We start from the raw sequence: 18,272 nt of genomic DNA, 5'->3' as shown, positions 1-18,272 counted from the left end.
TCTCTCGGAATTATTTAAAGATATAAGATCATAAACGTGTGTATGAGCGAAGTTACCTTTTTCAGTGCTTTTTGGTGACAGCACGGAGGATTGTATATAACAATTAATGCTGACAACTTTATTAGCACTGAATGATCACTGATCAGCTAGCTCTACTCGCCTGAAGATAATCCGATGCTCGTACCTCCACGTTATCGAAGTCATAAATGAAGTGGCAGGAATAGCATCTTGAAACGCAGCTTTTCTGCCTAATAAAGAGGACGGGGGATACACAGATGGCAGGTCATTGACTTAGGGCGGTGTTTGATTAAGAACTAAAATTTAAGAGATGTCACCCGAGTACGTCCCATGGGTAGATTACATGTCCAATCAAGTGTCCACGGTTCATGACCGCGTAGGATACTAAATGCAGCTGCATACAAACTAGCCAGCAGTAAATAATCCACGATACGATACGACCTCCCGAACAGGCTGAGATTGCACAGGAGAGAGTCAAGTGCCCACTGTACACACACGCATGTGTACTTCCACACGACTGACCGTTGCCGCCCGCCCGCCTCATCGCCGGAGCGACGCACGAACATAGAGCGGGCCATCCATTTTGAGAGTGAGCATGGCCCGGTAACCCACGGTGGCGTTGGCATCCCACATCTCAAACCTGAACAGGTAGAGAAGCACGGCCGCGAAGATCTTCATCTGCCTGTACGCGAATTCCTTTCCCAAGCAGACGCGAGGGCCAGCCTGTGTGTACCAGACAAGAGACCAAACACGTCACATGCTGGATCCTGCATGCATTTGGTGAAGGACACTGCAAGTGGCAAGGAGATCGAATATCACAACCGACCTGGAAAGCCGTGAACTTGAAGGGGCTCTCGGGGACGAACACGCCGCCGTCGTCGAGCCACCTCTCCGGCCTGAACTCCTCGGCGTCGGCGCCCCACAGGAACTGCATCCTGCCCATTTGGTACGGCTGGTAGTGCACCATGTCCCCTTTGTTGACAGCGTAGCCGTCCGGCAACGTGTCGTCCGAAAAGCAGCACTTGACATCCTGCAACACCAGCATCCCCCATCGAAAGTCATCCACCCAAACCCAATCTATGCGCCGACGGCCGATGTGTGGTGCGAAACCGACTAGTGTTCAGGAAAGCGCCGAGTTCCGGATAACTCACGATGGGCACAGCAGGGTAGAGCCGGAGGGTCTCCGTCAGCGCCGCGTGCAGGTAGTGCATCTTGCTGATGGCGTCGTCGGTCAGGCACGCGACGAGCTCCGGGGCGCCGAGGTCGCCGGCGCCCGAGGTGGCGGCGCGCACCTCCTCCGCGACCCTGTCCTGGATGTGCTGGTTCCGGCAGAGCACGTAGAGGAACCACGACAGCGTCCCCGCCGTGGTGTCGCGGCCGGCGATCACGAAGTTGAGGATGATGTCCCGCAGGTACTTGTTGTCGAAGCAGCCGGGATCGCTCTCCCGCTCCACCAGGAACCTCGACAGGATGTCCTCTTTCTTGGCCTGTCAGGGAAATGTCACGGTGTCAGAACTGTAGTCTCCTCTCGTGCTGCCGTGCATCCATCATGTACGGAGAGGTGTCAGAGCTCACAAATTCTTGTTGATCTCTTCCCATCTGCTCGATCTTCCTGTCGACGACGGCGTAGACGAAGTCATTGATGGTGCGGACCGAGCGCTTCATGGCCGCCTCCAACGAGGAGTTTAAGAACCTCTTGGCCTTCCAGAACGGGTCTAAGAAGCGGTGCAACACCTGCTCGCTGGCATCGTCGAACGCCTTGGCGAACGCGGCGCCTTCCTTGCTGGACCCGGAGAGCACGCCCAGTCTGACCCCAAACCCGACCGTGAAGATGGAATCCAGCGTCGACCGCATCAGCAGGTCCTGCATGTCCAGCTTCTCCCCGGCTGCGGCGGCGGCGGCCACGATGCCCGCGAGCTCCGCGGCCGTGTCGCGGAACACGCCGGTGCTGTAGTCGCGCAGCACCCGCGTGGAGAACTCGTGGCTGGCGACCTTCCGCTGGTGCCGCCACTTGGCGCCGTCCACGTTGAAGATGCCGTCGCCGAGGAGGTCCTCGCCCACCTCGTGCACCTTGCTCCCCTTGCCGTAGTTGGCGAAGTTGGTCTTGAGGATGTATTCCACGTTGGCGGGCTCGACGGTGTAGATGTAGCTGGAGGTCGGGGTGAGCATGCGGAAGGTGCGGTACCTGTGGGCGAGCTCCGTGTGGTACTCCATCAGGCGACCGAAGTTGAACAGCTGGTGCAGCACGGTGCCGGCCACCGGCGGGTACCTCCGGTTCTTGCCGCCGCCGGCACGGCGCCGGAGCGCGAGGTATAGCACTAGGAGGAGAGCAAGTATCAGGGTGAGCACCGTTGGTTGGCTCGGCGGCGAGTCCATGGTCAGCTTAGCGTTTGGTTTGTTTGGTGAGTAGTACTTGTGGTGCGTAGGAGAGTGTGGCGAGGCCGATTAAAAAGACCAGGGATCATGTTGTGCGCTCGATTAGAAAATCAGCTGTATGATTGATTGATATTATTAATAATGGTCAAGTACCAGAGCAGGTAAGATTTCCCTCAAAAAAAAAAAACAGAGCCGGTAAGATGGACAGATGGCCATGCACGCCTTTCAGTCAAAGAAGAAAAATATGGCCAACCGCAGTGTCTGAATTTTGCCCATCAGCAGATTTGGATTCTAGAGAAATTTGCAAGCAAGCATAACATCACGTCATGGCTTTGTCTTCACCGTGGCAATCGTGATTTTTTAGCACGCCTCTTATCATTCTACTGTAATTCGGCGAATTTCTCACCCTGGCTAGTGACTCGTGTGGAAGGGTGTGTGAACACGATGGTGTCGGTGTTTTGGGTCCGGTGGCTCCTCAACCGACCAGTGAAAGTGTACTGCGTGTCTCTAATCTCGGATGATGATGCAAAAAGACACAAGGTTTATACTGGTTCAGGCAATAGGTGCTCTACGTCCAGTCTGAGAGAGCGATCTTGTATTCCTTGCACCGAGGTGCTTGTAGTAGGGGCTTACAAGTTGAGCGAGAGAGGGAGCTAGTCCCGGATCTCTGCGTAGAGTGGCGTGGGTTGCTTGAGATGTTGATCTCTTGCAGTGTGGGAGCGTGTGTGTTACAGAGCGTTGTGCGTTGCTTGCACGTGTGAGTCTCCTCCTCCTAGAAGCGGCCCCGGTCACTCCCTTTTATAGTCGAAGGGAGGCACAGGGGCGGTACATGTATTTGCTACGTGGCGTTTTGTGAGCAGAGGTGGTATGTCTGAGCCCTGCAGCTCATCACTGTGGCGGCATAGTCGGTGGAGCGGTCTTGTCCTCGGTTCACTGGAGCGACGCGCCGGTCACGCCTGATCCTGTGCGACGTGGGAGCTCCTGTGGTGGCATGCGCGCCTTCTTCTGTTAGAGGCGTGCTGGTCACTGTATGTTTGACCGGCGCGGAGAGCCGAGGCTAGGTAGATGCGACGGCGCGGGTGCGCTGATTCCGAGGCTACAGGAGCTTGGCCCTGTGCACGACGTGGGAGCTCCTGCAGCCTGACGCAGGGCATGGCGCGTACTGCGAACGACGTGCCGGTCCCAGAGTGCTGACAACGTAGAGAGCCGAGGCCCGGTCGGTGCAGAGGCTGGACCATTGTGGGGGGGGGGGGCTCGGCGGGCGTGAGTCCCGAGGCTACAGGAGCCCAAAAGCGGATAGCCGAGGCTCGGAGGGTGTAGTTGGTCTTGTACGTCGATTCCGATGCTACAGGGACCCGGACTTGACTTTCCACGCCGCGCTGTCCTTGGAGCAGGGGTTAGGTAGCACAGTGTAGCACGGGTGTCAGCCGTGGGCACAGTGCCGAGCACAGCGGCCTATAACCCCTGCCCCATCCTATCCCGGACGGCATGGCGTCGATGTGACTCCCGTCTCGTCGGCCATTCCGCTGTATCGTGCCGTCGTTCGGCTGATGTCGCTGGAGTGGTTGGACGCGTTAGTTGGATGTGACGTCCCGTTAGAGAAGTCGGTCAAGGCGGCGGTGACGGGGTTGATGCCGAGCCGGCCTCGAGCGAGTCGGTAACTGGGTACTCGTCCGAGGCCTCGTGGCGCAGGGCCTCGGACGAGTCGGAGAATCGGTACCTCGTCCGAGGCCTTGTGGCGTGGGGTCTCGGGCGAGTCGGAGAATCGGTACCTCGTCCGAGGCCTTGTGGCGTGGGGCCTCGGGCGAGTCGGAGAATCGGTACCTCGTCCGAGGCCTTGCGGTTTCGTTCTAGGCCGAGGCCGCTTCGGGTGAGCCCGGATATTATTCGAGGTGGGCCGAGTGGTCCAGCCGGGCCTCGGATAAGGTGGGGGTTTACCGGTGGTTGTCTCTTGGCTTCGATATTTACAAGGTCTAAGCGATTTTTTCGGTTCTTGTTTAGGGGACCCCTTTTTATGGTACCCGACAGATGGTGAGCTTCGAATGTAATCCTTCCATTCCTAACTATACGTCGCTTTGATTTTTTATACATTTATTTTACTATGCATCTAGATCTCTATCTCTATCTCTATAACTAAAATATACGAACTGTCAACATCTACCCGGCAGGACCAAAACACTCATGCGATCTATATCCGGCAGGCAAATAATTACCGTATGAAGACACTGGAAGACATGTAAATAAAATAGAATAAAACTCACGAAATCACCGACAGGCAAATAATCACCGCATGAAGACACGGGAAGACAAGTAAATAAAATAGAATAAAACAGAAAGAGAATTATGGGAAGAGAAATGAATTTATTGGAATATCACTACGCAATGATCATGATCGTGATCCAAATCTCGTTCATCGTCCTTCGCATTACGTGTTGACAAACTTTTTTTTCCCAAAAAATGAATTATTGCCATGCCTCATGCGGGCTAGGATATTGTAAGTCCGAGTATACATGTTTTGGCAAGACAGAGCATGGATAAATTCAATTCGATGCCTAGCAATAAATTTCAGGCTTTGAGGCAACTGATGTTTGTCGTAACTTTCAGACAACAAGCTCCAAGCCTAGCTTTTATTTCAGATTCATTACGATAATGAATTGCCCTGTTCGTTTGGCTGATAAGCCATGACTGAAAGTACTGTTGGCTGATTTGTTGTGAGAGAAAAATAATGTTCGTTGACTGAAAAAGTACGGCTTATAAGCCAAGCGAACATGGCGAATGCGTTTCTAAACATTATCATGGTATAATACACGTGAAAAATTGAGTTACTATATTCTTGATTTTGACTTGGCTAACATCTCATTCAATTTATGTTGCACCCGTTGTAACGCACGGACACTTATTTAGTATAATAATATATTTAGATACATAGCAAAATAAATGCATCAAAAAGTCAAAGTGACTTATAATTTAGAACGGAGGGAGAAGTACTCGCTCCGGCAAATTTCGAGCGAGTATTTATAAGAGTGTTGTGTTCGAAAATGAGCACGAAGGGAGTGCAATGAGGCAGGCCGCGGCGGGGCGGGCTCGCGGGCCGCCGCTCCCGCCAGCCAGCCAGCGGCCTGGAGAGCTGCGCCTCGCCGGACAACGGCCGTGTGATCGGAGGTGCGCACCTGGGCATATCGCTTGATGTCATGCTGTTTGAGATTGATGAGAGGTTCAACTACCTCAAGCGGCTCATGGGTTCCGTTCCGGCAGCCAAGGGAGATGCTTGGTTCGGTCAACTCGTCGGTGTCTGATCTGCAGTCGGAGAATGAGCTGCAGCTGGAAGTCTTCGGTGCCGTCATCGGAGAGTGCGTCAGTGGCCTGCAGGAGGAGCTGGAGAGGAAGCTGTACGAGCAAATTAACATCACAAACACCATGAGCAGGAACTGGAAGGAGGCCATAACTCAATTTGCCGCCATGCGCGAAGACCTTGGCGCTCTTTGTAAGCTACTAGCGTTGGTGTCATCTTAACCAAATAAAAGTTCAGTTGGGTCGCGTTTACATATGGTAGATGGGTAGACTAAGAAGTTAAATCCTTTGTACTTAAGTGTATGCTATCCAGCATATAGCTTATTAGACTTTAGGAGTTACGTGGAAAAGAACGCAATACATAACGCTTCTTATAGCTTGAAAGACTTCAAGTTCAGGTCCATAATACATGTATAAAGGTATCATGGTATATACGGGCAGAGTGTCGCCACCACCACACACACACAAATCAACCTGTTATGTGATGTCAATTCTTTGAACTGATCCAGGGGGCATTAACGCGGAGCTTTTTTTTTTAAGGAAGAAATGCAAAAGCTTTGCCGCAAGTTTTATTAGACGATAAAAAGAGAAAAATAAAACATATACAAGGGAATTACAAGCCTGATAGCTTTCACCAGGCGACTTGCCTGTCTCTCTCCCCAACTAACAACTACAAAGAAACAAAAAACGACTCCCTGAAAATCAAAGTAATTACAGCATTGCAATTAGTCGGCTGATGGAAGGGGCATGAAACCACAACAAAGGAGAAGGAAAAAACATGAGCAGAGGTACTAAACTCCTATTCTGATTGAGTCCCCTGATCTTGTGGCGCCATCGCTAAGCAATATTGTGTAGGGAAGCCACTTGTATCGGTTGTAGGTTTTGCTGTTGGAAATTTTGTGATCAAAACACTGTATTAACGCAGAGCTCAAATCTCCTTCCATATAAATTTGTGATCCAAACACTGTATATATGTGCCAACACGGCGACACCAACATCGCCATCGATGAGTGTATCCTCTAGGAGTCCAGAACACCTACTATACCATCTCGTCTGTTGTTGGACCAAGGAACGCCAGTTCAACAGGTTGACTGGAGGCTCCTGTCCTGCTCCTGCCAACAATGCTCTAGGATCAACAATAACAGGGAGGCGATACCTGCACGTCATATTGAATCGGGTAGGAGACATGTCAGCTCTCCTAGGCAGTTGCAGAACCAATGGGAGAATCGTTGAAATAATTGTTATCTTACTAATACTTTGTTCTAAATTATAAGTCGCATGACTTTTTTAGTTTATTTATTTTGTTATGTACCTAGGCATAATATTATATTTAGATACATAGCAAAATAGATATACCAAAAAGTCAAAGCGACTTATAATTTAGAACGAATGGAGTATAAAAGAGTAATGCCGATAAGGAGGCAATGCTGAAATTGGCAATGGCGCTCTAATAATCCGGTTAAGGAATTGTTATGTTATTATTTCAGTTTTAGTTGTACATATATGTATGGAACTGGAACAGTAACAGGTCAAGCAGCCTGTTCGGTTGGCTGGTTCGTATCGTTGCTGGTTCGTGAAGAAGTACTGCTGACTGGTTTGTGTGAAAGAAAAATACTAACTAAAAATTTACGATCATTTATGACAAGCTACAGCCAAACGATCAGGCTGAAGGAACTGAAGTAGCAGAGCAGGTAAGATGGGCAGATGGCGTGGACCTTTAGGCTTTTTAATCTCTTTGCATCTTAATCGACAACTAATCTACATAGGCGTGTACTTATTCTCGCTCCTGCCAGCACGACGCGCGGGGGGGACTGCCTAGTATCTCCATGTACTCTGCAGAAGACCGGAGCTTACGGGATCATGTGGTCAACAGAATACTTCGATTAGTTTCTTTTCTCGTCTCTGAATTCTGAAACACGAGGGCCTCTTGAAAATTCTGCAGGACATAGCATAAGCTCCTTGACCGAAACAAAGGCAAAGATCTACTGCATCTAAGAAAAGCCAGGCAGCGAGTGGCAACAGTTGACGGATTAAAGTCCATCTAGAGAATTAAAAAAAACATTACTTAAGGACTTTTTTTAGAACAACTCAAATATACGTATATATTACTTGTGGTCCGTAGGAAAGTGTGCCACGCCCGATTAAAAAAACCAAGGAGTATGTTGACACGCCCGATTAAAAAACAGCTGGGCTGGTCAAATAGCAGATGCTTTCTTCAACTGGAAGTAGCATAATTGAATTTCTTACTTTCATAGACAATAATTGGTGCTGGATTTTTTATATATATGAATGGATGTCGCTGTGCTACAAGACTTTGATATGTGTTAACGTAGTAATTTCAATAACCACATCTATATGGGACTATTTTTTTTAGGGTCAATAAGGGACTAATTAGTATAATACCCCTGCACACGAAAGATTCTATCATCATGACGAAGATGACAACACTGATTGTGGCTAGAATCTTATCTTCATATTATTGTTAAACTGCACCATACAATATATGCTTACACATGAGACACGAGGCCAATAAAAATAGGTCAAATTGTGTTTGTGCCCTCATTTCCACACATAAATGTATGTTTGCCCCTGCTTTCCAGACTTTGCAGATTTGCCCTCGTTTTCACAATTTCAATCCTCCGTTTGCCCCCACTTCTAAACACCGTCACCTGAAGCAAATTAATGCAAGAGAAAAAAACAAAAAATAAAGAGAATGAAAAAGGGAAGCCAATCAGCCTCTTCGTTGGTTGGTTTCAGCTTATCAGCCAACCAATAATGTTTTCCTCTCACAACAAACCAGCATCAACTGAGTTTATCAGTCCTGAAACCAGCGACTTTGGTATCCCTCTATCCATTCTGCCTTATTTGTGCTTGCTGGCCACACGGGCAGCACCATATCGGCAGGCAAGGGGCTGGTGGGGCGACCTGCACGGCGGCGAGCTCCGCGGCGGTCGACTGACGCGACGGGCGGGGCAACCGACGCGACGGCAAGCTGCGTGGGCAGGCGACCGACGCGGCGAGCTACCCGGGCGGGCGACTGATGCGGCGAGCTATGGCTCGGCGGTCTTTCAGGTAAGGCGGCGGCGACGCGGTGGTTACCCATGTGTGATGGTTATAAAATGTGCTCGAAATATACTTAATATATGATACCATTTTGTCATTTCATTCATAAATATATCTTGCTATTTTTTTATGTCCAAGTATACAAAAGACATATAGGTCTTCGCAGTCTCTACCGCACACTGTTAGCCTCACTTGACAGAACGGGGGGCGACACGAACACTTAAACTTAGGAAGTGAGGGCAAACCTACAAAGTATAAAAAAGGAGGGCAAACATGCAGTTAGAGGTGAAAATAAGAGCAGAAATGCAATTGACTCACATAGAAGCATTATAGAAATTATGGACTGTAACGCACATGGACCCTCAATTAGACATACCGGAGAAAATTTGACAGAGGCGTACGTGGCACAGCTAAACAAGCGGTAATTCTACACGCATTGAAGAGCTTGCTATGCCCTATACTTGTTAGAAGTAGTAAAGGAGGCCTTGAATTACGTATACTCATTGTTAGATCTGTAGAACTAAAATGAGAACAATAGAGAGAAGCCAAGGTTAAGTCTTGAAATACAATAGAGAGAATTACTTATACTCACATATTTTTTCTTTCACACTTAGAATTTGTGCGCACCTATAAAAGTTACTTAACGTGTCACGTAGCGATAGTGCGGACAATATAGAGTAAGATGGGTAGATGACCACGCACGCCTTTCAGATAGAAGAAAAATATGTCCAACCGCAGTGTTCTTAATTTTGTCCATCAGCATCGATAGATTTGGATTGTAGAGAAACTTGCAAGGAAGCATAACATCACGTCATGGCTTTGTCTTCACCGTGGCAATGGTGAATTTTTTTAGCAGGCCTCTTATCATTCCACCATAATTCGGCGAATTTCTCGCCCTGGCTAGTGACTCGTGTGGAAGGGTGTGTGAACACGATGGTGAGCTTCAAATGTAGTAATCGCTCTCGCAAATTTTGAGCAAGTATTTATAAGAGTGTTGTGTTCGAAAATGAGCAAAAAGGGAGTGCAAGGATAAGTAATTTTAATTAGTTGTAAGAATTGAATATGAACAAGTACTTATTATATTTCCTATAATTGTAGTTGAGCATAGGAGCACATGTTGATGGATAGTGTTGTTAACTTACTGAACACTAACGAATTCCACGCGCGTTGCTGCAGGAATTTGGATCGATTTTAGAGAAACACTAGAAACCACACGCAGCATTGCCGCGCGCTTGCCAGTATTGGGCCATCCTGCCATGCTTGAGTCTATATGGAGACCAATCAAGCTCCTTTGGTATGAGTATGGGCATTGAATATTTCAATTACAAGATCGACACGACCTAAAACTGGCTTTCCCCAGGTTGCTCCTTTGGTTTGAGTATGAGCATTGAATATTTCAATTATAAGATCGACACGATCTAAAACTGGCTTTCCCCAGGTTGCTCCTTTGGTTTGAGTATGAGCATTTAATATTTCAATTATAAGATCGACACGACCTAAAACTGGCTTTCCCCAGACAACTTGCTAGGCAAAGTAAATACTATTCTTGATTCATAAAACAAGGCAGTATGCAATTCTGGATTCACAAAATTTACAAAACAAAGTTTAACATAGAGAAAACATGGGCGACAAAGAGTACACATGGGCGCTTGCCTCCAAATATCCGTTGGATTCTAGAGAATCGCATTGATGGAACATACATCCACATCTTCATGTTAGGATCAAAGCTAGTGAAGATTACTTCATGTAGCATATTTGTGGGGATTGTCAGTACATTATAAAAGAAACTTCAAGCAAGTGCAAACATTGAGAGGCGACAATAGTGGATGATGGAGTGTCTATGAGTAAACTACCACAACCATACTCATGTCAAAGCTCAGGGAAAGTGGACCTCTGACTGCCCTCAACTAGCACTTAACATTATCCGTAGTTCTAGGTCCAAAATATGTATCTGACTTCTGACATGAACTGTCATTATAATATTTTTTTGGTGGTTGTAGCCAAAGAAGTAATACAACAATTTGAGAACTACAGCAACAACCAAGCAACCGAACCACAAGATTTTAACCCTCTATATTATCAAATACAATGCCACAATATGCATATTATGGGTTAGGTATGGGCAAGCAGCAGGGTAAAATTAAGAGCTATGCAACAAGCTACAATTTAAACGTACTGGAATAAAACTTTGCAGTCTCTGTGAGTTGTTACACTGTTTTAGTGTTGGGCTACTAATATATGGAAGGATATTTCTTTCTGTGAAAACAAGTATATAGGTTTGAAGGTGAAGTTGAATCAAAACAACATGTTTGATATTTCTCTGAATAATAGCTTGCAAAGAAGACAAGCAATATGAACTGTGGTCTGGAAGCAACTATTTCACCTCTAGTTTCTCCTGCCTCTGCATTAGCTTACCTTTCGCATGAGCAGAAGCTGCTGCTACATCCTGCAATGGGCCTACATTTAGCTTGACCCTGCAATGCTCCCATACACAGTAAAACCATGACCATTTGCAATGTTCATGAGTTACCCCACCAAACTTATATTTGGTTAGAATTTCCTGTGGAGTTCTCATAGTATTTGTTTCTAACCTATCGTTCTCTTATTCCCTTGGGATGTAAAGGAGGATGCTGTTGCCAGGGCTACGGGTACTTCAACATCAATCTCTAATTCTCCATGTCATCTAAAACAAGGCAGTATGCAATTCTGGATTCACAAAATTTACAAAACAAAGTTTAACATAGAGAAAACATGGGCGACAAAGAGTACACATGGGCGCTTGCCTCCAACTATCCGTTGGATTCTAGAGAATCGCATTGATGGAACATACATCCACATCTTCAAGTTAGGATCAAAGCTAGTGAAGATTACTTCATGTAGCATATTTGTGGGGATTGTCAGTGCATTATAAAAGAAACTTCAAGCAAGTGCAAACATTGAGAGGCGACAATAGTAGACGATGGAGTGTCTATGAGTAAACTACCACAACCATACTCATGTCAAAGCTCAGGGAAAGTGGACCTCTGACTGCCCTCAACTAGCACTTGACATTATCCGTAGTTCTAGGTCCGAAATATGTATCAGACTTCTGACATGAACTGTCATTATAATATTTTTTTGGAGGTTGTAGCCAAAGAAGTAATACAACAATTTGAGAACTACAACAACAACCAAGCAACCGAACCACAAGATTTTAACCCTCTATATTATCAAATACAATGCCATGATATGCGTATTATGGGTTAGGTATGGGCAAGCAGCAGGGTAAAATTAAGAGCTATGCAACAAGCTACAATGTAAACGTACGGGAATAAAACTTTACAGTCTCTATGAGTTGTTACACTGTTTTAGTGTTGGGCTACTAATATATGGAAGGATATTTCTTTCTGTGAAAACAAGAATATAGGTTTGAAGGTGAAGTTGAATCAAAACAACATGTTTGATATTTCTCTGAATAATGGCTTGCAAAGAAGACAAGCAATATGAACTATGGTCTGGAAGCAAGTATTTCACCTCTAGTTTCTCCTGCCTCTGCATCAGCTTTCCTTTCGCATGAGCAGCTGCTGCTACTGCATCCTGCAATGGGCCTACATTTAGCTTGACGCTGCAATGCTCCCATACACATTAAACCCATGACTATTTGCAATGTTCATGAGTTACCCCACCAAACTTATATTTGGTTAGAATTTCCTGTGGAGTTCTCATAGTATTTGTTTCCAACCTGTCGTTCTCTTATTCTCTTGGGATGTAAAGGAGGATGCTATTGCCAGGGCTACGGGTACTTCAATGTCAATCTCTAATTCTCCATGTCATCTAAAACAAGGCAATATGCAATTCTGGATTCACAAAATTTACAAAACAAAGTTTAACATAGAGAAAACATGGGCGACAAAGAGTACACATGGGCGCTTGCCTCCAACTATCCGTTGGATTCTAGAGAATCGCATTGATGGAACATACATCCACATCTTCATGTTAGGATCAAAGCTAGTGAAGATTACTTCATGTAGCATATTTGTGGGGATTGTCAGTGCATTATAAAAGAAACTTCAAGCAAGTGCAAACATTAAGAGGCGACAATAGTGGATGATGGAGTGTCTATGAGTAAACTACCACAACCATACTCATGTCAAAGCTCAGGAAAAGTGGACCTCTGACTACCCTCAACGAGCACTTGACATTATCCGCAGTTCTAGGTCCAAAATATGTATCTGACTTCTGACATGAACTGTCATTATAATATTTTTTTGGAGGTTGTAGCCAAAGAAGTAATACAACAATTTGAGAACTACAGCAATAACCAAGCAACCAAACCACAAGATTTTAACCCTCTATATTATCAAATACAATGCCACGTTATGCGTATTATGGGTTACGTATGGGTAAGCAGCAGGGTAAAATTAAGAGCTATGCAACAAGCTACAATTTAAACGTACGGGAATAAAACTTTACAGTCTCTGTGAGTTGTTACACTGTTTTAGTGTTGGGCTACTAATATATGGAAGGATATTTCTTTCTGTGAAAACAAGTATATAGGTTTGAAGGTGAAGTTGAATCAAAACAACATGTTTGATATTTCTCTGAATAATGGCTTGCAAAGAAGACAAGCAATATGAACTGTGGTCTGGAAGCAACTATTTCACCTCTAGTTTCTCCTGCCTCTGCATCAGCTTACCTTTCGCATGAGCAGCTGCTGCTGCTGCATCCTGTAATGGGCCTACATTTAGCTTGACCCTGCAATGCTCCCATACACAGTAAAACCATGACCATTTACAATGTTCATGAGTTACCCCACCAAACTTATATTTGGTTAGAATTTCCTGTGGAGTTCTCATAGTATTTGTTTCCAACATGTCGTTCTCTTATTCCCTTGGGATGTAGAGGAGGATGCTGTTGCCAGGGCTACGGGTGCTTCAACATCAATCTCTAATTCTCCATGTCATCTAAAACAAGGCAGTATGTAATTCTAGATTCACAAAATTTACAAAACAAAGTTTAACATAGAGAAAACATGGGTGACAAAGAGTACACATGGGCGCTTGCCTCCAACTATCCGTTGGATTCTAGAGAATCGCATTGATGGAACATACATCCACATCTTCATGTTAGGATCAAAGGTAGTGAAGATTACTTCATGTAGCATATTTGTGGGGATTGTCAGTGCATTATAAAAGAAACTTCAAGCAAGTGCAAACATTGAGAGGCGACAATAGTGGATTATGGAGTGTCTATGAGTAAACGACAACAACCATACTCATGTCAAAGCTCAGGGAAAGTGGACCTCTGACTGCCCTCAACTAGCACTTGACATTATCCACAGTTCTAGGTCCAAAATATGTATCTGACTTCTGACATGAACTGTCATTATAATATTTTTTTGGTGGTTGTAGCCAAAAAAGTAATACAACAATTCGAGAACTACAGCAACAACCAAGCAACCGAACCACAAGATTTTAACCCTCTATATTATCAAATACAATGCCACGATATGCATATTATGGGTCAGGTATGGGCAAGCAGTAGGGTAAAATTAAGAGCTATGCAACAAGCTACAATTTAAACATACGGGAATAAAACTTTGCAGTCTCTGTGAGTTGTTACACTATTTTAGTGTTGGGCTACTAATATATGGAAGGATATTTGTTTCTATGAAAACAAGTATATAGGTTTGAAGGTGAAGTTGAATCAAAACAACATGTTTGATATTTCTCTGAATAATGGCTTGCAAAGAAGACAAACAATATGAACTGTGGCCTGGAAGCAACTATTTCACCTCTAGTTTCTCCTGCTTCTGCATCAGCTTACCTTTCGCATGAGTAGCTGCTGCTGCTACATCCTGCAATGGGCTTATAACAGAACCGACCAATTATACGAGATTAAGTACGGAAATCTTCCTCCGAAGCAGATAATTTAGAAACTCAAGCCCGTATAACCCGGTAGTCTGTGAAACCACGAAGGATTTCAAACCAATCGACATACAAACCAAGATCGTATAAGTTTAGCAATTACCGTCACATGTTACATAAAGTTCGCAATGACAGTTGGATACATCAGAGTTTAGAACATAAAATTATTACAACCCAAGTTCAAACTGAAATAGCGGAAGCAAATAGTTTTAAAGCCACACACACACTTTTGGTTCAGATACAGTGTCAGTAGGTAGTCATCTCCAACAAAAACATCAGATGAGAGATACGGAGTGCCCATTGCCCTTGGTCCTAGTTGTCACCCATCGCCGGGTACAGACAGTTAATGCAATAACCGTAGTACATTTAACCATCTGCAACAACAATGGGAACAACGCCCTCAGTACGAGAAGGTACTCAGCTAGACTTACCCATCTCAAACCAAAATAGAGCGACACCAAGGATTATGCAAGGCTTTCTTTAGTGGGCTAGTTGACTCGTTTGCGAAAAGCATAATCTATCATGAAGAAACCATTTTAAGTACTTTGCATCATCTTTATTATGACCTATCCATCTAGGTAAGCACATATACTATAGCAATCACTTGATTAACCAATAACATCCAGTTACCAACTTAGATTTTGCATATCCCATACCATCCAGATAACCATTAGTGTTCCATCATAATTACTATGATGCTGTAGCTCGAGTTAAGTGCTCACTATCCAGGAGCGATGGCGATTCGAATCGATTCCTAACCAACTGGTGATTTATTCCTCACACAAACCACACTCACCGATCAAGTGAGCTACAGATCACCAATGACACTTTCCAAGTAGCCACGGGATAACAGTCATGGACCACACTACCCAGGGACCGCCCGACAGCCAGGACGCACCTTGGGCTCACTCTTCGCGTCCCTGTCATACCCCCTTCAGCACCAGTCTACCAATCCAAGTTTATCCTGGCTTGAATAGTGTCACTAGCTTCGCGGTCGAAAGGTACTTTATTCAGCCAGCTAAATGCGAGGCATGCGTTCAACATGACAAGAGGGACGAGCAACGATCGGTCCTTAATCGACACAAACGGAAAACTAACAGCACCCCAGAACCCTGTCTAGTTGCCTCCAACTTTTTCCGTCCGGTCTCCAATTATCCATCACACATGGTTAATTCTAGGATATCATTCTTTCCATAGCTAAATTCTGCCAGTAACCACCTATAAATGTAGGTGACCGGAAATCACCGATCGCTACCGGTCTAAGCAAGGCTAAGCAGTCATTTGATCCTGACCTAACAGGGTAAAAAGGTAATAAGGTAGGCAAGGATAGTAATAAATGCATCAACGGTTTCAATCAACTCCTACAACTTAATGCAACAATATATAAACTCATATATAGAAAGAATTGCTTTTATAAAGTAGGAGACTTAAAATGCTCCGGGGCTTGCCTCGTTCGAACGAACTAGGTTGATGATCCACGCACTCGGGCAAGTCCTCTCCCTGCTCCTCTTCCACTGGCACCTCCTTTGCCTGGATTTCTTGTGGATCTGTTCCGATCTGCTCTTCCTGAACTAATACTAGCAACTCCTCCTGCGATCCTATATGATGCAGATGTATAAGTGCTAATGCATAGGTGCATCGGAGAGATGACATGTAATGATCATGATGCATGAAATGTAGATGAACATGTTTAACTTTATTGGACATAGTAGAAGTAAAGTTCATCTATAAGGTAGCCAACATCATCCAAGAATATGTACTACTATACTACTACTACAACCACTATACTAACATGCCAAGTCACCACAGCAAGCTAAGATGCTTCAAAGATACACCAAAGCAAACATCATTAACTAAACATGCATTAAAGAAGATTATTTTATTTCATTTTAAACTAGGGCTACAACAGCAACATATATTTCTACTACTCATAAAAATCTAAGAAAATTACAGTAGCATAGTACTACTCTAAGTAGACTACCATAAAATTTTCATTGCATGTGGATAAGTATAACAGCCTACACAAAAATGACAAGCTAGGGTTGATAATTAAGCATGAAAATACTTTGTACTATGAAAAGTGTCAAACAATAGATTTGGTATTTTTCCTATGTTCTACACAGTAAATAATCACTGCACAAAAATTATCATACACATGTTTTATACAATTTTTGCTCTCTATTAAAATAACAAAAATCATCAATTAAAGGCACTTGAACTACACACCAATATTTCTCTACATAACATGCATGACATATATTTTTCCTATAAAGTACATCTCAAGAATAGATCAACCAAATTGGAATCATATTTTTTCTGATGTTTATTCTATTTATTAAGCATTTTCCTAGAAAACAGCAAATACAAGAATTAAATAAAACCCTATACAAAAGTATCACAAAACTGACATGCAACATTTTTATATTGTAGATCTACTTCTAAGAAACACAACAAAATTGGTCTCACTTGATTTGGAGCTAAAATGAGTAAACTATGGATTTTTTAAGCCTTTAAAAGCATTTTCCAGAAATCTTTTTCTTTTAAAACGAAAATCCAGCTGATGAAAATGCTGGGTGCACCCGGTGCAGTGCACCCAGGTCTGCGCCTGAGGCACTGATGAGTGGCCCCCCGCGGGTCAACGGCCCCACCTGTCGGTCTGACCGAAACAGGGGGCGGCGCTGACCGGCGCGTTCTCGTCGACGGTGAGCTAGCCGGCGGTGTGGTCACCACCAGCAGCTCACCCGCGACGAGGCAAACGTGATGCACCAAGAGACGGCGCCGGAGGAGCTCCGGAATGAGCCCGACGGCGTGCATGGCGGCGCGGTGGCGCGGCTCGTTGGCGGTACGCCGACTCCGGCCACGGCAAGGCCCGGTGAGGCGCGCGTGAGCATGGTGAGGTCATAGCTGACTCGTAGCGTGAGAAATGAAGGAGGGAGAGGAAGCGGACCGAGGTCGACTGCGCGGACCATGAGCTCGCCAGAGCTTCGGCCATGGCGCAGAGAAGAAAACCGACCAACACGACCTCTCACCTCGACGACGGTAGCCGCGAGTGAGCGCAAGCGATGCAGGGGTCCAAGGCGGAGCTGCTGGCGACGAGAATCGAGAAAAGGGGTGGCAGTGAGGGAGCTTGATGCCGGCGGAGCGCGTCGGCGAGCTCGGCAGCTCGGGCGCCCGCTCGGGATTTCGAAAAGGAGAACGAGAGGCAGGGGGACAAGAGGGTTGGAGTACGGCGCCAGGATGCGGCTGCCCGGGCCTTGAAGGCAGCGCGGCCGGTCGGGACGGGGCAGGCTGGTGGTGCCGGGCGGTGAGCTCGCCAGCGCATGGCCGCCACGCGGCTCGCGTGCCCTGGCGTGGTCGGAGTGCGGGTGCGGGCGAGCGAACGGCGGGCGCGAAGGTAGGCCGGGCCGAGGGCGTGGCCCATTAAGGTGAAAAATGTGATTTTCCTTTTTATTTTCTTCTCCAAATTCATTCAAATGAAATTTTGAACATTTTCAAAGCAGTTTCAAAAGTTGGACCCAAAATAAAAGTTGCTCAGAAAAATGTACTCTACAATTTTGCCAAAAAGAGTAAGGCCAAAATCTAATTAGATTTTGAACTATAGATTTAAAGTTAATTTAA

General features: G+C 45.5%; 1 protein-coding gene across 1 annotated transcript; it reads right to left on the bottom strand.

The window, feature by feature from the left end:
* Positions 1–286: 286 nt before the first annotated feature.
* Positions 287–2,445, bottom strand: LOC136493503 (cytochrome P450 704C1-like). Its single transcript, XM_066489597.1, has 4 exons — positions 1,594–2,445; positions 1,170–1,505; positions 845–1,048; positions 287–741 (listed from the first exon to the last, which is right to left on the bottom strand). Exons 1-4 carry the CDS (start codon positions 2,392–2,394, stop codon positions 559–561), a joined length of 1,524 nt encoding a protein of 507 aa, XP_066345694.1. The 5' UTR covers positions 2,395–2,445; the 3' UTR covers positions 287–558.
* Positions 2,446–18,272: the final 15,827 nt, after the last annotated feature.

Source organism: Miscanthus floridulus, chromosome 11, assembly GCF_019320115.1.
Source record: "Miscanthus floridulus cultivar M001 chromosome 11, ASM1932011v1, whole genome shotgun sequence".
NCBI lineage: Eukaryota > Viridiplantae > Streptophyta > Magnoliopsida > Poales > Poaceae > Miscanthus > Miscanthus floridulus.
The sequence above is the reverse complement of the archived record's forward strand: the minus strand, read 5'-3'. Positions and strand labels throughout refer to the sequence as shown.